This window comes from Schistocerca cancellata, chromosome 5, assembly GCF_023864275.1.
Source record: "Schistocerca cancellata isolate TAMUIC-IGC-003103 chromosome 5, iqSchCanc2.1, whole genome shotgun sequence".
NCBI lineage: Eukaryota > Metazoa > Arthropoda > Insecta > Orthoptera > Acrididae > Schistocerca > Schistocerca cancellata.
This window is the reverse complement of record NC_064630.1, coordinates 352744297-352765629: the sequence shown is the minus strand read 5'-3', so window position 1 is coordinate 352765629 and position 21333 is coordinate 352744297. Positions and strand designations below refer to the sequence as shown.

Here is a 21333-nt window from a genome sequence, read left to right as displayed (position 1 = left end):
TCACACTGGCAGTCCTACACTCTTACACACCAGCGTTCCAGCAGTCTTCCTTAATTGAAAATCTGAGAGAACGTCCACTTTGCCTAATATATGTTCCACGAACTGCGTATGCGAATACACTGTCGAATAGCTCACTGTGCACTAACTTACGAGTGTCAGCGCTCCATTTTTATGTCAGCTCTTCCCGACAATAAATACCACAGTACTAACTACCAAAGAGACTGTAACTTAAGACTGAATACACACAACCAGAGCGACAATTAAGCCCACTAACAACGCACGCTGAATATACATTCGACACAACTGGCAGAAGACCAAACCGAATTTCGGAACCGGTTGACACTGTCATGTTTACATGGTAGTTCTGAATCAGCAACTCGGCCAAATGTTTATTTTCTGGGCGTAATTTGGTTTTACACGAATGCTGTCTTTAAATCATTCCATTTTCGTCAGCACAATGAGGTGTCAGAGTTCTTCCGTAATATTTTTAACAAGGAGGGGATACGATTTCTTCATGGATATATATATAGTACCTGTTGAGGAGGAAGAAGAGGAAGAGGAGCATGTGTAAGAAAAGATGTTTAAAAATCTTATCCGTGGAAATTACTGTGTATGAAAATAAATCAGCAAATATATTCATCATCTGTATATCTCTTTTCGCGTAATTAAGATAAAATATTCTTGTCTTCGATTAAACAAGGGAAATGAATATCTTCCTGACCACTCGAAACCTTATTCTTTCCTTCCACTCCGCATAAAACAAAATCGCGACTAACTGCGGCAGGGTGTTTTGGCACGAATACTGACTGTAGAAGCTACAAGCCGGCATTGCAGCCAGCATTTCACAAATCTATACTGAAGTGCTTACGCAAACAAATGAAAATATCAATCTACGGAAAAATCGGTTTGGAAGCCCAAGTATAGGATCTACATTGCGACCTCACGATTTCGGACTGAGCACTATTGTTTACTCTACAAATTACTAAAATTTCGAGGGACCACTTTCTGGAAATTTCGAACAACATATTACTTTCTCCCATGTACCTCTTGCAAAATGATCACGACGAGAAAATTCGAGAAATTAGAGGTAATACACAGGCTTACCGACAGTATTCCTCCCCATGTGCCATTTGCGAGTGGAAAAGGGAAGGGGGATCAGTTAGTGGTACCGTAAGTACCCTCCGCCAGACATCGTTAGGTGGTTTGCGGAGTACGATGTATATGTAGATATAGGTATATTACTACTTCAATACTTCCATCAACGAGGTTACCGCCACGAAACCGTCACATTCAGCCACCAGTTTCACTATGGTCATAATTGACGATCTCATCGGAGGCTCGTGGGTACTCTTAAGGTAGTTTCCTTTCGGCATCTTTCATTTCAAAATTCTTGTTCAGATTCTTCGTTCTCGTCACTGTTATTGTTGTGATCACCTATAGATAAACAGAAACTATTCGGACAATTTATTGTACTAAATTTTGTCTCTGGTATGCACGGCTCTTATCTATAATACCACTCGTGATCATAAAGTATTTGGACTACCTACAGGTTACATCATTAGTTACTCCTATAGTCCGTTCGGCAAAAGAAGGTCCGTGACAGTTAGGTGCGGCTGTTTTGTGCATTTATCACGATCATTCATGTAACGTCTCAGTGTCGTCGCAATGTTGGGAATTAGGATATCAGTCTGTGTTGTGGCAGTAATTTGCACTTCATAGGTGAAAGCTGACAAAAGCGCAGCCAGCTTTCATGGATCCTCTTTCGCTGAATAGGTAGAAAATTTGGTGCCTCCCTAAGTTGTGCATGTGGGTTGACCTTCACCTTGTTCCAGAGGTTCAACATACAGATGGTCCAAGGATGCAGTTATAATGTATACCAAGGAGGCAACTAAGGTACAACCAGTTGCGCAATGGTGCAACGTATCGAAGTACTGATCAAAACCTACAGATGGCACAAGGATGCAACATGGGGATGCAGCAAGGATGCAACCGAGCGAGGCAGCGAGGGTGCAACACAGAAATTCACCTGAGGTGACTCGTGATAATAACAAATGGGAAACTGAGGACAAGGGGTGACAAGACGATATGCAGAAAGAAAACCAAGTAGAGAAAACGCTTAAAGCAGGAAGATGTTGATGGAAAAACTGCAAGATACTAAAGAAATAGCAAGTTGTAGGAATTAAACGTATCATGTAGCTTACGTAACTGCTTTAATAAGAATGCTGACCTGACTAAACCGAGATATTGGCGAAAGTACTGGGTTTCTGCATAAGCTCGCAGCTTTTTTCACAATTTTAATAAATACAGCGCATGCATATAACAGAGACTTTAGTCATCAATAATATATTCTCCTTCACTATTTACAACCGTCTGTTTATCATCAACCTAGCTGAACACGGGCGGGCGTTATCGTGGAGTAGCATCACTTCACACAATCTTCGTTATTCTTGGACTGCGTCTGAAATACGTCTCAGTTGTTGACAATAAATGTTAGCAGTGATGGTGACACCTCGGGGAAGCATTCGCAGTACACCACACTGTTCCAGCAGATGCGTAACATTATCTTTTGTGGACGCGCGCAGGTATTTGTACGGGGAGTTGCTGCTTAGTCTGGACTCAACCACTCCTTTCTTTTCCTTATGTTAGCTTAAAGACATCATTTCTCGTGACCTGTAACGATAAAGGACACGAATGGTCTTTGTTGTTGACGAGCCAATTGATGACGAGGAAGCAGATGCACATATGGCCACCCGCTGATTTTTGTGATTTTGGCTTAGAGAATGCAAATGTCACACTATGGTGGAATGACCGCAGTTCATCACATCTTCCAGTTCCCGAGTGCAGTGACATGGATCACTGCGGATTAACGCCTCTAAACGATATTCATCAAACTCCGAGGGTCTTCCTGAACGTGGAGCGTCACGATGTCGAAACGATCCTCCTCAGAACGAGAAACCCATTTTGTTGCCGTGTTCTGTCCAAGGACACTATCCCCATACGCGGCGACAACGTTTCTGGCTGCCTCCCCTGTTGTCACTCCTCTAGTCAATTCAAACAGAAGAATATGTCGGTAGTGTTCCGTTTTCTCGACTTGGCACTGTATATTCTAGCGTCCACAGCTCCGCTAACTATCTCTAAATGACAATGTGTAAATCAGATAGCAACAGTGAACTACAAATGAGAAACGACAGTCGATAAATAAACCCATACAACCGGAATACCAACATGCAAAACAGAAACTCTACAAGCTTATGCAAGAACCTAATACGTGGTAAGAGAGAAGTTGCTTAACTTACACTGTTGGAAATTGTCAAGACACATAAAGACTGAGAAGAAAATCTCAATTTAAATCGCAAATGTGGAATCACGTCTCTTTCTCTGCTTATCTGTAAGAGGTTAATGGAACTACAGACGGGCAGACACGCATGGTACCACATACCTCCTGACAGACACGTCGCACCGGAGTCTGCAGCAGAGAACAACATGGGAGTAGCTGTACCTGCTTTCACTTGCTATACGAGGGTGTCGCTCGAAACAAGCGCGACAAACCGATCCTCCAGAAAAAATCTGGCACAGATTTCCAAACGAAACGACCTTTAGGTCGAGTAATGATGAGCCACTCGGGAGAGACAGTGGGTGTTGGTAACACTGAGCACGCGCCACAGCACTTTATTTACGCCTGGGACGCGACCCGGCAGCGATTTACGCACTACCGCACCGGCCGGGACGGGGCGTCCGACTGTCAGCGCGAGCAGCGGGCAGCGGGCGCCGCGCGCCTGTTTGGCCGGCAACCCGCAACCCGCCCCTCCAGCCGCGGCGGACGCGCGCGTCGTTTATAAACGCGGCAGCGTCACAAAGGCGCGCGCGGGTCCAGCTTTCGCGAGGAATAAAGCCAGGCGAGGGCCGCCCTGCAGGTATGCCGGGACGCCCTGGGACCGCGCGCCGCCCAGATTAGACCGCGCCGCGCCGTACCGCCCGAATTAACTGTGACAGGCTGCTGCTTTACGAACCGACACCCGCCACGACGCTACGCCAGCAAAACACCTCATCCGTATATTTACTGGAAAGTGGCCGGTCGCGCGCAGACACCACAGCCCCGGAGGCACTTCTTTTTCGCGATCGGGGATTACTTCGGAATTTCGCTACGTACAGCTGTCGTATATCGAGCACGTGTTTCTTTGTTAGACTTCAAGGCTCAAGCACCTAAACCGTCTTCTAAAATGGACGGTTTTCTAGAGAAAGGACGGAAACTTTCCAATCATTTTCGTCCTGTCCAAAGAGTCTCCGTGACGATACGAAGTCTCTCTCGCGGTCGCGGTCAAGAGTCCACGGACTCTTAGCGCTGGGTGTGGTGCGTGTGAGAAATTACGTGGCATATTACTACGTAGACCACCTCCAAAACATTTCTTGGCAGACCTGGATTATTTTTATGTATTGCTAAATACACGGTGTCCTCAGAAACAGTCTGACAAACTGGCAAGGGCGTCGCAGGGCAGGTTGTGCTGAGCAATAATTGCTAAAAAAAGAAAGAAAGAAAGAAAGAAAGAAAGAAAGAAAATAGCCAATCAGGTCGTTGCGCGAGTAAATTCAAGCGGCCCGTTAGATACAATTAATACGACATTTACGACACGATTCTGCGGGGCCTTTGTTATTAAGAAGTACGATGCAAAATTCTTACGACGTGTGTGCACGTAAAGGAATACATATAATGAGTGTACGACTGCTAGTTGTAGATACATGTTGTCGACACAACACAAGTTCGGGTCTGGTCGTGAATTTTGCTCAGATAGCCTAATAATATTGTATTTTAGCCGGGGACCTAGAAACGACGGAGAGGCTCCGTCCCCGCCGCAGCCGCAGTGGTCCACAAGCCCATGACGACTACCGCAGTCCACTTCACCCCTCCGCCGCCCGTCGCCGAACCCAGGGTTTATTGTGCGGTTTGGCCCCCGGTGGGCCCCCCCAGGGAACGTCTCACACCAAACGAGTGTAACCCCTATGTTTGCGTGGCAGAGTAATGGTGGTGTACGCGTACGTGGAGAACTTGTTAGCGCAGCAATCGCCGACATAGTGTAACTGAGGCGGAATATGGGGAACCAGCCCGCATTCGCCGAGGCAGATGAAAAACCACCTAAAAACCATCCACAGTCTGGCCGGTTCACCGGTCCTCGACACAAATCCGCCGGGCGGATTCGTGCCGGGGACCAGGCGCTCCTTCCCGCCCGGAAAGCCGTGCGTTAGACCGCACGGCCAACCGGGCGGGCTAGCCTAATAGTAAGGCGACCGCTCGCGATAAGCGGGAAATTCGGGCTCGTGTCCCGGTTCGGCAAGAGTTTTCACTGTCGTCATTCCATTACGCAGTTGATGGTTGGCTGTATTCGTAACTGCGAATAAATTTCATGTAGATACAATTAATGTCAGTTGTTCTCATAGTGTAGGCGTTAGCGCAAGGCACTGCTCAGCCTTTGGCTGTAGTTCGATCCTCATTGCCGTCACATGCCCAATACTTGCATCGCTCTGTTGTTTGATTTTAGGAAACCAAAGGAAGAACACGTTTGGCGCCACCGTCTCTGGCTGGCATCTTGAATTAGAGCGCGCAACGGTCTGATTGCCTGACTTCACTGTTAATTAACTTGGAAACGACGCAACGTAGTGAATTTTTTTCTCAACAAATAGTTCCCAGAACAAATTACCCTGCAACATCTGTGCACGGTGTTTAGACTGTTTCTAACTACTCTATATATTTTGAATAAGGTTTGCCAGCCTCGCTTCGACCTGAGAGACGGTGCTAAATTAGTCACGGAAGGTAGAAGACTATGGTTTAAGGTACCAGCTCCGAGGAGGTCATTAGACATGGAACCTTTCAGCTTGAATAGGATTGAGAAGGAAACGAGTCGTGTGCTTCTCAAAGGAACCGTTTCGGCATTTCCCTTTCACAAACGTGTCAATAGATCAAACATGCCGAAAAGCGTATGCGAGGACCCTGTAGCGAGGATGTTTACCACTTTCGTGATTTCTTTCTCCCTCTCCTTCTTACTGCCATTTACATCTTGCCAAAGGAACGATTTATCTCACACCCTGTGTAGCACGTCTCCCGAGAAAACCGATGCTCTACATTTTGCACTTTTATGTGACCGACCCAGTCGGCAGAAACCTGTGCACATACAGTCCAAGAATCTGATAAAAACAAATTGTATGCTCGTACCGAACCATCCAAGATACTTTTCTTGCAACCACATTGAAGAGAGAGTGTAACTCTGCGGTGAGGCCAACAATGCACGCGATGGTGATCGGTCGTTGTGTCGTCCCATGAATGTACCTGTGACGCTTTCTATGAAGGTACCGATGGTGCAACCGAAGGCTCTTTCGAGAGTGTAACTTAGGGATACACCAAAGGTGCGTTAGGGTTCCGTGAACGGTGCAACCTAGGAATGACCCAAGAGTGCGTCGTATAGGTGCACTGTGGGTGTACCATGATTACTTAAAGGAAAACATCAAGGATTCCTCATAGAGACACATGAAGGGTGTAAGATACGGATGCATCCAAGCTGCATATTAGAAAGGTGACTCATAATGCAGCAAATGGGAAATTAACGATACAACGAAGCTAACCCAGAGGATAAGCTGAAGAATAGCTAAGCAGACTACACAAGTAAAGTTTGTCACACTCTGCCGAATGGCGCCATTTGGAGGCGGTATGAAGGGGCAAGGTCTCAGCAAACTGGTCTCCTAGCTGTTGCCAGCTTTCCAGACCTCGGAGCCGCTACCACGCAGTCAAGTATTCCTCAGTTGGGTCAATGCATCCCGTTCCTGTCCCTCCCGCCTATGACAAATCACTGGCAGTACCGGAAATTGATGCCGAGCCCTCTGCATGGCTGTCAGATGTGCTGACCCCACGGCTACAGAAGCGTGTCATGACCTATGTACAACAGCCGCCAGTGTTAACGTCACCGAAACTGTGGGTCCTACCCTATAAACATATCTGTGACGGTGAATCCCTGATCACTATAGCTCTTGCAGAGCTTTAATGCTTTGCGCAGCCTCTTTGCCCCCACCTACGTATTTATTCTATAGGTGCTAGAGTTGTACTCTACCAAAACTACGGTTTGGTAATTTTGGTACAGAACATAAATGACATAGGAAATGATAGGATTACCGGTAGTATTTGTAGCATTTGTAGGGAAAGAAACATTAATGAAAGTATGCGAGAGAAACTGGGAGCCGACGACTTGTTTTTGTTTTCTGTTTGTTTTTTAGATACTGAGAGCCGCACATCACCCAGTGTTAGTCCGTTGTGTATTTTATATCCTAACAAAATATAAATTGCATTTTATAAGTACTAAAAATTACTTTATCGCATAACCTCTGCGCTTCTATGTAACTACAGCAATTACTTTTGATGGGAGTGCAGTTTACATGCACAAACGTAAAAAAATCTATGTAGTTATTCTTGTTTTTTCTTTTTTTTCTTTTTCTTTTGTACCCAATGGAACTTTCTTCATCGCAAACAAAGGCAAGAGTTTCCTGCTAGTTTTCGTAAGTGGGAAAGTCGTTTGTGAAGAACAGAAAAATATTTTATATAATCTCCACGAAGCATTAAAACAATGTTTGATATCTTAATGTTTTGCGTTTTATCTTAAATTTTACCTTTTTTTGAGGAAATAGCGTTTTCTAGCGCTACACAGTAAATCCGTACTTTTTTGCTACAACAAAAGTCTGTTTCACGTAGAAATCAATCATTTTCTGACAAAACCCAATTTAAACATCGAGTTTCAATTTTGCTATAAATATTTTTTACTTTTAAGCAACAGGCAGGAGGATAACTATGCAGAGCAAAAATGTTCCATGTATATGCAACCTTTTATATACCCTTAGTCAGTTTATGGACCTTTCAGTTTCGAGGGGAGTCTAGTAAAACACTGATCGCGTACGCAAACAAAGCGATCGAAATTAAGTTACGCCTGATAGACATGCAACACACCTAAAACCAAAGTAATGCGGTTACGATCTTAACTGACGAAGAATACAAGAAACATTACAGTAGTCTACACTTACTTCTCACAATCAACGGTAGCCTACGGTAGTTTTACAACTCTAATGGCTACATATGCTCTATGACAGAAAATACGTAACTATTTTTGTATCTTCAGTGTTGCTTCCTTGGGATTTCACATTTTTTCCGAAGACTTCCTAAATTATTCGAATGCAATACACGTGCTCCCTACCACAGAACACATGGCCATCGAAATTTTCAGAGTAAATGTGGCGAACTTTCGCAATGGCTGAAGGTGACGCTTAGATCTTCCGGTCACACCAGGAGACTGTGGATCCATCCAGAGGACGGGGAACCTTAGCCGGCAGAAGCAGCGAATGGACCTCGCGGCAGTGGCCGGCTGAGGCGTGAGTCAGCCAGGCGGGTCCGGAGTGGGCGCGCAGCTGTGGCGCTGAGGGACGCCCCCCGCAGCGAGCCGGGCGCCACAGCCGGCAATCTGGCGCCGAGGCTGCCCGCTGCCCGCTGTCCCCGGGTTAAAAATACTGGTCGCACAGCCCGCCGGCGCCCTGTTTTCCCAAACGAATCGAGTTCGCACCGCAACGCAACGAGCGCGATTTGCATACTGCTCTCAGTACGCCGACATGCGGGCGTGTCGCGTAAAGCTCGGCACGTTTCTGGGCCAATTAGGCTGCAAATGTGCAGACCCCAGCAGCTCGGAATGGAACTAGAAACGATGAGACACGAGCGAAGCCTTTCGTATCCACTGAAGGTAGCACGGATAAAATATGGGGAGCTAAGGGTTACCTACACATTGCGCGGAAACCAGACTGCAGCTACGAGGGTCGTTCAATAGGTAACGCAACACACTTTTGTCTGAATTAGGTTGGTTTTATTCAGGATTCCAATACACTACGTTATTACCCACTACTTTAGCTACAAAACCCTATTTTTCAACATTATCTCCATTCAATCGACAGCCTTCCGCCACTTTACTGGGCGCATAGTACCACTCTACTGTTCAATGTCGGAGCTAACGTCTTGCTACATCAATAACATTCCCATCATCCGTGTACTGCTTCCCGCAGATTCATTCTTCATTGCACCAAACAGATGGAAGTCGGAAAGTGCGAGATCTGGGCTGTAGGTTGAATGAGGAAGAACAGTAAAATGAAGTTTTGTAAGCCCTTCTCGGATGCGTAGACTTGTGTGAGGCCTTGCGCTGTCGTGGAGAAGGAGTAGTAGTTTGCATTTCTGTGGTGACGATCACGCTGAAGACGTTTTTTTAGTTTCCTGAGGGTAACACTAAACACTTCAGAGTTGATCGTTGCACTATGAGGGAGCACATCGAACAGAATAACCCCTTCATACTCCCGGAAAGCCTTCGCCATCACTTTACGCGCCCTAGAACGTTTTCTTCGGAAGGGAGGTGGTGTGACGCCACACCATGAATTGCAGTTTTGTTTCCGGTTTGAAGTGATGATCTCATATTTCATGGCCTGAGACGATTTCGACAAAACTGGTCACGTCCAGCCTCGCAAAGCGCAAGGAATTCCGCACAGTTGGCCCTTCGTTGCTCTTTTTTGTTAGGCGACGAGGCACAGACCTTTGAATACCCCAACTGGTGGACGAGTGTGTAAGCACTACCAACAGAGAGGCCCAGCTGTGCCGTGAGGTGTTCAGTTGTGCTCCATCGATCACCTCGAATGAGAGTGTCCGCACGTTCCAACATTGCAGGAGTCACAGCTGTGTGCAGCCAGCTGGTACACGAGAGGTCGGATAGGTTTGCATGAGGCCGCGCGGAGTGGCCGCGTGGTTTGAGGCGTCATGTCACGGACTGCGCGGCCCCTCCCGCTGGAGGTTCGAGTCCCCCTTCGGGCATGGGTGTGTGTGTTGTTCTTAGCATAAGTTAGTTTAAGTAGTGTGTAAGTCTAGGGACCGATGGCCTAAGAAGTTTGGTCCCTTAGGAATTCACACACATTTGAACATTTTTGTTTGCGTGAGCTTGTTGCGATTATGACAGACGCCTCACCCAACGACTAATCGTGTTTGTTCACTGCCAGGTCTCCGTAGGCATTTTGCAAGCGCCGATGGGTATCTGTGATGCCCTCCGCTTGAAACGCACCTCTGTTACAGTCGCCACTTTGAAGACTACGTATATCGCCGCCAGCAATCGGAACTTCTTAAAACTATAGGGTTTAGAGTGGGGATATTCCTCGATGTTCCACAACAAATCCCGCATTTTTTCAACCGAAAATGGCCAACAAAAAATTGATCGCCCCTCGTATGAGAGTCGTAGGACTTGCGAGGAGATCGCAATCTGTACACAGAGTAAAGTAAACTGGTGAGAAATTTGAAAAACGAATTAAACGTTTGGGGAGCTGAACTAAAAATGTTAAGGTTTTCCGATGATATTGTACTCTTTTTAGAGGTGGCAAAGGACGTGTACGAGCAATTGAACACAATTAATAGTATCCTGAGAAAGATACCCCTGTAGGGCGGCTACGACATGCTGGCGAGGTATATCACAGTACTGGGTGTTGTGTGATGTCCTTAGGTTAGTTAGGTTTAAGTAGTTCTAAGTTCTAGGGGACTGATGACCATAGATGTTAAGTTCCATAGTGCTCAGAGCCATTTTTTTTTTATATCACAGTAACGCTGGCCAGTCATAATGCACGTCTTTGGTCCCTGAGCGCCGACCTACTCAAAGAAGAATGAGCCAACGATGAACGCAGCCGTGAAGCCACACCATATGGTGACACGTTCACCGTACAGAGGAACTTCATGCACAGTGACTGGAGGTGAAGATCCCCACACACGGCAATTCTGTGTGTTCACCTCACCCGTCTGAGAAAAATGAGCTTCGTCAGTCCGTAGGATGGTCCAGGGCCAGCACTCGTCAACCTCAATCCTTGCGAAAAAATCGAGACGGAAGTCAACGCTCCGCTGTGCACCCTGTGGTGCAAGCTGCTGTACGATACGGATCTTGTGCGGATACCATTTGAGAACGGTTCGAAGCATCTTCCGTACAGTGGAGGCGGGATGTTCAACTGTCGTGACACAGCACGCGCACTGCCTGACGATCGACACAGCCATTTCACCAACCACCTGTGGTGCAACCGGTCGTCGGTCTCCTATCGGATCGACGCGCAGTTCTCCGGCTGATTTGAACTTCTTCATCATGCTCCGCACAGCAAGTGGAGAAAGAGGACCCTTCCGTAATCCTTCTAGCCTGCGATATTCTCGAAGTGCAGCTGCAGCGTTACTGTTGTTCTGATAATAGTGCTTCACCAATAATGCCCTGCTCCTTTTGTCCAAGCTCAAGTTGACACGTCAACAAGTGCACTGCGACTGGTTAGGTGTGAGACACTGAGAATCACGGCACCTAGTGGCCATAGTTGGAACTGGACGGTGGCGCTGTGACGCATGGAAATCAAGCACCCATACTCTGGACCCTTATGCTACCAAGTATGGTACTCGTACGTTAATCAGTTTCCGTGTTATAACGTGTTAAATAGGGAAAGTTTAATTATAACCAGCCGGTATGTTGAGCTTTCATTCAATATGTGCTTGAATACTTTAATTATACTTTAATTCAATACGAGTCCACATATTCATGTTAATAATCATTTGCCGCTAATTCTATTTTCAGATTTTTTGTGGTAGAGATGCAACATTTCGACGTGGCACTGATCCGCGTAATTTTGTTACTAACTTTCATTATCTGTTTTTCTCTTATCCTACTATCTGAACCTGCAGTCATTCGAAGAAGGAGTCCGTGAATTTAAACTAAACACATAGCACAGAGAGGTTATGAGATTATGATATGCAACTTGGATTTTCAAAAATTCCACATTTTTAGTTGTTCTGCTCACACCAGCAATCTAGCAAAATTACAAGGTGCATTCTTTTACTTCTTCGGTGTTCATTTAGTGAGCGCAGGTGGAAGCTAATTCACAACACCCATAGACAACGTGCACCAATCACAGCACCCACGATGTATGTCAGGAGTACGCGAACTCCTTCGTGATCTTTTGAGACGGAGTGCGCATGGATGTGTAATAGTAAATGGTAAAAACACAGAGCATCTCATATAGTGCTATTATAAAGATGTCTGTAACGCGGCAGATTGGTCCTAATCTCAACGAGTATTTGTTTCTGGAAGTAAGTTAATACGACCGTTTTTATTTTGAGCACTACTACCTTCTGTTGCGATGTATGCCAATATTTTTAGACACCTTATTTAGAGCTGTGTGAAGTTATCAGCCTGCATTTAGGCTTTTCGTTTCCTCATTTAAAGACTGTCCCAACATTTGTGGTCACAAAAAATATACTGTAGAGCATCATAATCTGACCACACTGAAGTATGTACTTAATGGCCGTCCGCAGCTCGTGATCGTGCGGTAGCGTTCTCGCTTCCCACGCTCAGGTTCCCGGGTTCGATTCCCGGCGGGGTCAGGGATTTTCTCTGCCTCGTGATGACTGGGTGTTCTGTGCTGTCCTTAGGTTAGATAGGTTTAAGTAGTTCTAAGTTCTAGGGGACTGATGACCATAGATGTTAAGTCCCATAGTGCGCAGAGCCATTTGAACCATTTTTGAACCACTTAATGGCCGGAAAGGAATATTTAGATTTAGACTAAGGTAAACAACTTACATTCACAGCAACAACTTAAGCTCACAGTAACTGTTCCGACTACTGGCAATACTCACGTGTTACAATATCACATAAAATTTGTACGCTCACTGTCACATGTCCTTGTTTTCTGTTGTACATTGAGATAAGACACCTAGGATCCTACCAACCAGTCGCATCGTTGTTTCATACGCTAACGACTTCACGCAGCCCCACAGAAAAAACCCACAGCAGTCAATTCTGGCGATCGAGATGCCCGGAGGACAAGGTCTCCCATTCCTATCCGACGATCACGGTATATGTTAATCAGCTTCACACGAGCGCTAATACAGATTATGGATGGCGCGATACACAGGTGCCATATTTTTGCGATGCGTCTGTGTTTGACGCTCGTATAGGCTGTGGCGACTTCGTATATATTTTATTTATGTGAATGAGTCAACGCACGTGGTGCATCTCGAGAACTAGAGGATAATAATGAGGACCGCTGGTTCTCACTTTAAAAACAGCAAGACAACGTGAATGTTATTCGCTGGATAAGGACGCTGAAAACAAACATCCCATGTCATCATCTCATGTATTTTGCACTATTCCCGATTTTTACCATCATTATTGCACGTTTGAAACTGTTATTCTCTGTTTATTGTAAGTCAAAACACTTGTAAATCTACGTCCCGTCGTTTTGACACAATAAAGTGAGCCATCAGAAGATTGCCTTGTAATTTAGAAACCAGTAATTCCGGTTTTACATAAAGTGAACCAAAACGAAATTGTGGCTGGTTGCTGCTGTGTCTTACAAATATTTTGCATCACATGGCAGTCACGGTTCTCTATGAATGTATCTGTATGACGAAACAGCGTTGACCTTTTTATGTTTAAGACAAGGAAAATTACGAAACGCAACGGCAAGATCAATAGAAACGAACATTTGCGAGGCAGGACGTGGCCATCATTAAGAACCTGTTCCAGCAGCCGCCTGTCTGTGTGCCACGCCCTCGGCTACTTGTGCGCCTGCGCCTGGGATAAAAAGCTGCCGCCAGTGCTTCTTCTGACTCCAGAGGACGAAACGCGGACAGTGGAGAAGAGAGCAGGTGGGATCGTGATTATTCACAGCCTCGGGTAACTGTCTCTAGCCACTCTCTTCGGTCTCCATTCTTTTCGTAATCTGACTGTGCAGGTTTTCCAACTGTTTTTTTTTTTACAATAAAAGTAGTGTTCTAACATTACTCTCGATCGGTACTTTTCTTCGTAGAGATATGAAATGCAGAAAAATTCGACACGAAACTTTTAAATCAAAAATGGTTCAAATGGCTCTGAGCACTATGGGACTTAACATCTATGGTCATCAGTCCCCTAGAACTTAGAACTACTTAAACCTAACTAACCTAAGGACATCACACAACACCCAGCCATCACGAGGCAGAGAAAATCCCTGACCCTGCCGGGAATCGAACCCGGGAACCCGGGCGTGGGAAGCGAGAACGCTACCGCACGACAACGAGATGCGGGCGAAACTTTTAAAGAAATTACGTTTTATATAGTGACTCCCAGCTGTTTCACAGGAAATACATGCGACGTGACGTGAAAGGTAATCCAATGTAAAGTGACTCAGTATCGCATTTTGTACTGCATGGAGAGGTAAATCTTCGGTTGAACTGCATTCAATATGTTACAGAGCAAGTTGCTAGTCTGCTGCTGCATATTTTTTACTTTAGCCATCTGACAACGAAAGCTTTGTTCGAAACTGGCAATGGGAAGCAGCAATACAGGATTCAAATAGTTCATCAGTTTAGGAACTGGTAGCGGTTTCACAACTCATTTCAGAGTTTTCTTGTTTGGGAAGGTCTGGAAAAAGAGTCCTGCAATTGTCGTTGGCCAGGTGTACAACCACGAAAGTTTTCGTGATGCATGTTCGGTAAAGGAAGTTCTCGTAGAGCTTGCTGTGTTAAAGTTGTATAAAATGTCAGACCCTCGAAAATTTCCTCCACTATTTCCCGCAAGGAGAGAAACTGGCTGCAACAGAATGCAGGAACCCACACTGAAGACAACAATGTTTTACTAGTGATTAATATTAAGAAGTTGAGAAACGGTTGTATCGTGGCAGGCAGACCTGGTACAGAACTATGCAGCGGGCTGTGCGCTGTTTTGGAACTTCTTAGGCAATTAAAACTATGTTAGGAACCTAGACAAGAATACAGAAGTGTGCTATTCCCTGGCAACGTTCTCAGTATGTGAACTACACGAATATGCTTCATACGAGGTATGAATGCTTCCTCCTGCCATATCACACTCCTAGCCCCTGAACTCCAAGAATCTTGCTGGACTACCACTCGCGGGGGAAAAGGGTACTATGGAGAACAGTTTGGCCACAAGACATGAGCTGTTTCCGGAATATTATTTCACCCTGAATAGAACGGCAACTTCCTGAGGAATTAAAGCTGATTTCAGGATCGCGCATCAAAATAAAAATGCAAATGGCTCCAAGCACTAGGGGACTTAACATCTGAGGTCATCAGTCCCCTAGACTTAGAACTACTTAAACCTAACTAACCTAAAGACATCACACACATCCACGCCCGAGGTAGGATTCGAACCTGCGACCGTAGCAGCAGCGCGGTTCCAAACTGAAGCACCTAGAATCGCTCGGCCACAGCGGCCGGCAATCGCGCATCCAGCCCGAATTCTTGCCTTTGAGTATGCGGCTAAACGTTCCTCGCAGGGATAACAGTGCAAAGTGTACGAGTAAACTTCTGGAGAGACGCGCTAGCAAACTGAAACTCTGCATCAAACGGTGGGTGTGCCTGAATAGCTCACTTTCTACGAGCTCTGTCGCTTAAAAGCAACCATTCGGTTCCTAAGTTCCAGTCCAGGAAGAATTTTCGATTTGTCACGAAGCAATACATTTGATACGATCGCAGACAGTTACGACACATACATTTCAAGACGTATTGAGAAATGTTTAATGTGTGAATGTACAACGTGTCTACATTCCTCTTCTTCTGCCTCATTTAGTGAAAAGACATTCGCGCTTAATCAACTATAAGAAGCAAAATAGCAAGATAATGTGTATGAACGATTCCTGGTACTTTCTTGTGGCACGCATTAAATTTGTACTGTTTACGTTACAGTGACAGCGTACTACAGAAGAAGAATTTCAAATTGCCCACGATGTCACTCCACTGTTTCTAGTAACAAGTGCTTCATTTTCACACACACATCTCAAAAAAGAATTAAATTTGAAAACAGAATGCATGAATTCTTCTAATAAATGAAATCTGTGTCTTACACTTTCTTAATAAGACATGTCTCTTCCTAACCACAATCTCGACAACCGTGAAATATTCGGAAAAAGAGTGAAATATTTGTGACAACCAGTATTACGAGATCGAGCGATTCTTAGTGGCTAATGTATACCATCACACGCTTGGTTACGACGACGACCGGCAACGAATTGTCAACAACAGCACACAACGAAAGAGCCGCGGATTCTGCAAGGGCACTTTAGCCGTGTGACTTCACAGCTTGAGTCTATAGTATGTTCAAAATTCAGTCACTTACAGCACCTGGAGTGCATATGTTCGTGCCCTTAATGGAGGAATATGGTTAATCTGTCTTACGATTATTCGCCGTTCTCGTTCATTTAGATTTGAAAGGCAGATTCTATAACTCCTTCTCAGATCGTCTTATAATATCCCCAACCGTAATTTTGTGTATACTCAGAAAACTAGCCAAGTCTCTGCAACTGCGTCCGTTCGCACGGTGAAATATGACAAGATGTCGCTGATCTCATGTCGTGTTAATTCCCCTGCGTCCCCTTTGTGACCTTTTAGACAACGCGACAGGACTGAATAAGAACAAGCTAGCAGATAGGGAGGAGCGGACTCCATAATAACGCATTAATGCAAGTGAAATAAAGTGAAATTCTTACATGACCGAATATTAAAGATTCTTTCAACAAAGAGAAAAAAAAATAAAGAGAGAGAGAGAGAGAAAAGAAAAGGCCCTAAGCACTATGGGACTTGAGATCTGAGGTCATCAGTCCCCTAGACTTACAACTACTTGACCATAACTAGCCTAAGGACATCACACACATCCATGCCCGAGGCAGGATTCGAACCTGCGACCGTAGCAGCAGCGCGGTTCCGGACTGAAGCGCTTAGAACCGCTCGGTCACAACAGCCGGCAAAGATTCTTTCCTTTACGACCCTTCGAAGTTAATTATTAAAAAAAAAACTATTTATTGACATCTGACAGTGATCCGATAACGCTTTGTTATTGAACAGCCAACACACTAATGATCCAGAGCAGTGCTAGTGCGTTCGAAACTTAATTAGTTAACTGGTTACTCAACTTATTAAAAACAAAGCCTGACCGAATATTAGCGACTGGCTCTGTAGACTAAATAACATGAAGAAAGTCAGTGTAACGGTTCAGAGCTACTAGGTGCAACAACACAACACAACAGAACGAGGACGTAGGGGAGGTGTGGAGAGGAGAGGAGAGAAGCAGTACTCACCCGCTGAAGACCCTCCGCTTGTTGACGGGCGAGTTGGTGGTTGCAGGGCCGACGCTGCTGCCGTCGCTGGTGCCCGGCTCTGCAACACAAGGCAAAGACACTGTGTCAGCGATCGCGGTAGAGTGCCATGGTCATAGCATAATATAATACGAACAACCGCGAGAGCTAACCATTGCCGATGCGGATGGCGACCATCTTCCTATACAGGGTGTAAAGGTATCCCAGTGGTGTAGGTGAAGTTGAGACGAACAATTTGATGCAGGGCATTTTAGGTACCTTTAGCCGGGAAAGAACCTCAAAAAGGCCAACAAAAGCCACTTAAGCAAGAGTATGCATGCCGCGAGAAATTTTGGCCAAAACCTTCCCTGAATATTAAAACTCTCCTGATGTAATATTGACGAATGTTGTAAACATTTTACCTCGAAACATTGTGAAGTTCAACAGCATAAAATTGACAATTAAATCGTTTTGTTTCTATGGACTTCTTACTACGAAACTATTGCGCTTATAATAGTTAAGTTCACTTCGAATTGTATACGAAATTAGATTTTCATAACGCTGACAAAAGTCTTTGCTCTTTCATTAGCCTGACAGGAAAATTAAAAAAAAAAATGGTTCAGTTGGCTGTAAGCACAACGGGACTTAACATCTGAGGTCATCAGTCCCCTAGACTTAGAACTACTTGACCATAACTAGCCTAAGGACATCACACACATCCATGCCCGGAGCAGGATTCGAACCTGCGAGCGTAGCAGCAGCGCGGTTCCGAACTGAAGCGCTTAGAACGCTCGGCCACAGCGGCAGGCGGAAAAAGTTAAATTAATAATATTGCCGAAATAGCTGACTAAGCCGGCGCCCGAAAAGGATACTGAAGACTTTCCGCGGTGCGCATGCGTTGTAGTTTGCGTGGCTCCTGTAGGCCAATTTGACGTTTCCCGTCTTGATAGAGCGCAAGTGTCCTTTATCAAATTGTTCGTCTTGACCTCCGTTACACCACTGTGGTACACTGTTAACAGTCACCGGTTACACCCTGTACAACAGCCGAGCAGGCATCGTCGTTTACTTATCTCGCGGAACAAGATCACGCAGATTACTACAGGGGCCTTTTCAGTCGATATCACGGACAACTAATCCCGCAGGGTACACCTCAGATCTGTATGCTTAGCTGTTGATAGTCACGTCAACCTGTCTCGCAGCAGGTCGTGAGTTTGTGGTGTGGATCAAAAGCCATGGAAGACTTGTATTGGCTACTCACCCACTTATCACAACCATTTCATACCGTTATACTTCAGAAAAAAAACACTCGAAAAATTTTGCATATTCTGACATATACACAGGAATAAGGCACCACTGCAGTTTTCAAAAGTGGAGAAAAAAAGACATCTTTTTCCCCCGTACGGCATAAGCAAACGAAAGAAAATCCATGTACAGATAAACCGCTACAGGTTTCGCATAGCTCGACTAGATTCGCTCATCATGCGCGACGAAAGTCCTCAGATATTCATTCCCTCGGCGCAGTTGAATGGGAAGGCGACCAGAGTTGTCTGTTGTAGTGTAATCAGCGTTAAAAATGTGGGCTTCTCATGCCATGCTCCGTTGTTGTTTGCAGCAAAAAGGCGGGCCTATGCTGCTAAGATTAAATGTAATTCCTATTAGCCCTACACTGTACGACAAAGGTAAAACGTCAGCTACGATTGACGTAACTGGAACTAAATACAAACTTCCAGCAAGTGAAAAGAGGCTTAGCGAAACTGTTTGAAGTGTAAGTTCTTAATCATTTTTAAGTCAAAAACTTCTGTGGAAACCGTTAACAGCCGGCAGTTTTGTTACAACTACGAACAGTAGCACGAGAACCCCACCTGGCAACGTCAGCACTGCAACAGCCGATCCGGCGGGCACTCATTTCTCGTATACCTGTGGGCAAAGTTTCAACACGAACGCTAACAACTTTTATATCACTGGGCTCATTTGTTAAACAGCTTTCGAATGTCGTTAAAAATACGTCGTCCGTCCAAAATGTTCCGAGACTCATTTTATTCCTGTCGTATAAGTGACGTCAGAGCAGTGACTACGGTGGCAGCTTGAACTAACAATTGTGAACACCGATGTGCATCGATCCAGTCAGTTGTGAGCAGGTAGCGTTAAGCCTCAACGTCATTGAGTCACTAATCAGAATGGAGAACCATCTCCATACCAAGTGTGCGAGACAGGGTCCAGAATTTTTTGAATAAGAGAAAAGTGTGAGCGAAGTTTGTCCCGAACACCTTGACTCCAGAACAAAAACGACGACCCTTCGACGCCTGCCGCAACTTAACTGAAATGCACGACGCGGAATATTCTTTTCGGGAAAAAACGACCACTATTAACGAGACTTGCTGTTATCAATACGAACCTACTACAAAACGACTAAGTACCGCAATTCAAATGAAAGGTCAACTCTTTCACAACATAACTGACGTTCAAACTAAAGTGACTCACGAGTTACCCGGCCAGTGTGGCTGAGTGGTTCTAGAGGCTTCAGTCTGGAACCGCGCGACCGCTACGGTCGCAGGTTCGAACCCTGCCTCGGGCATGGATGTGTGTGATGGCCTAAGTCAGTTAGGTGTAAGTAGTTCTAAGTTCTAGGGGACTGATGACCTCAGATGTTAAGTCTCATAGTGCTCAGAGCCATTTGAACCATTTTTTTTGACTCACGAGATGAACAACACTCCGAAGAAGGACTTTTCTGACAGTTTCCCATGGTTGGTTCAAATGGCTCTGAGCACTATAGGACTTAACATCTGAGGTCATGAGTACCCTAGACGTAGAACTACTTAAACCTAACTAACCTAAGGACATCACACACATGCATGCCCGAGGCAGGATTCGAACCTGCGACCGTAGCAGCAGCGCGGTTCCAGAATGAAGCGCCTAGAACCGCTCGGCCACAACGGCCGGCTTCCCATGGTTGTATCAACTTTCTGTGCATTGTACTCGAGTGATGGAAGACTTTGTAGAACAAGTGAAGCAGTAAAGCCCACCATATTAAAGTTTCTCTATTTTTTGTTAATATAGTCTCGAAACTTTTTGGACTGACCGGATATATATCGTTACAATTAGAACAACAATACCTGCTTCAGTATCTCAGTCGACTCAAGAGTTCAATAAATTAAATATATAACATAATTTCACACCTCTCTGCATACCACCATACGCCGGAAAGGTCGTTTCGATATCTTCAACGATTCACAAAATAAAAGTTGTGCGATTGTAAGGTGATGCACTTTGTATACACAACAATCTGCAGAATGGTTAATTCACTGTATTGAATTGTTTACGAGCAGTTATGGGTGTCTGTGTTTGTAGGAGAACTCATATGTAAGCAAACTTCTGTAAAGCACCATCAGATACGGCAGACTTGGATGCACTTCCGTCAGTTACTTGATAACTGGTCAATGAAGCTCACAGGTTCAGTATGTCAAAACAAACAGCGGAACTGTCTTTTGATCGAATTTGCGTTCACTCCCTGTACGCTATTTAGTATTTAAAAGCACCACTTGTGCGGGAGGATTGCGATTCTGGAGTAACTTCGCATTTGCACCAACACAGTTTCGTCCAACTGAGACTTCCGGACGTTCGCATGCCGTTTGGCAGGGAGTGCGCGCCGAGTGGTGAGATGTTTAGTGTCTACCGAGGAGTGGCCGCTGACGGACGGCGGCGCCGCAGGTGTAGCCGCTGTGTCAGCTCGCTGCCCCCGCTGACAGATGTGACGGACGAGAGCGCTGACGGCTCACTCCCGGCCTTATGACACGCGGGCAGCTGAGCGCTGTCGGCAGGTGCACAGGTGCGGCGGCTACCCGGGCCGGCGGCGGCGCGCGACTGCCTGAGAACGGCGCTGTGCGCTCTGCGTCCGGCGGCCCGCGCGTGACTGCCCTACCAACGGCGGCGGCGCGGCCCGCATGCGGAACGCGGCTCAGCACAGCTCAGCCGCTGGGGAAGCCCTCCCAGATGCAACCCGCCCACCACCAGCAACACTTCCGCAATGACGGCGCCTCTCTCGTGCCCCGGCGGAGAAAAGTCCCAAAGCGCTATCGGTGGAAGTTACTAGTCACACCGAGTTATCGTCACAGCAGACAAGTTCGTTGCCAGCAAAGTTCACACATTCACGTTTTTTTTCCCCATGGATACAAGGTGGCTCTTTCTTTCTTCTTATTA

General features: G+C 45.7%; 1 protein-coding gene across 1 annotated transcript in view; it reads right to left on the bottom strand.

Annotated features, from left to right (window-relative positions):
* LOC126188056 (kalirin) overlaps positions 1 to 21333 on the bottom strand; it is a 2181516-nt gene that overhangs the window by 161856 nt on the left and 1998327 nt on the right. Inside the window, exon 35 of the mRNA XM_049929493.1 lies at positions 17140 to 17218. Coding sequence (XP_049785450.1) covers positions 17140 to 17218 — 79 coding nt within the window. The remainder of the gene's footprint in view (positions 1 to 17139; positions 17219 to 21333) is intronic.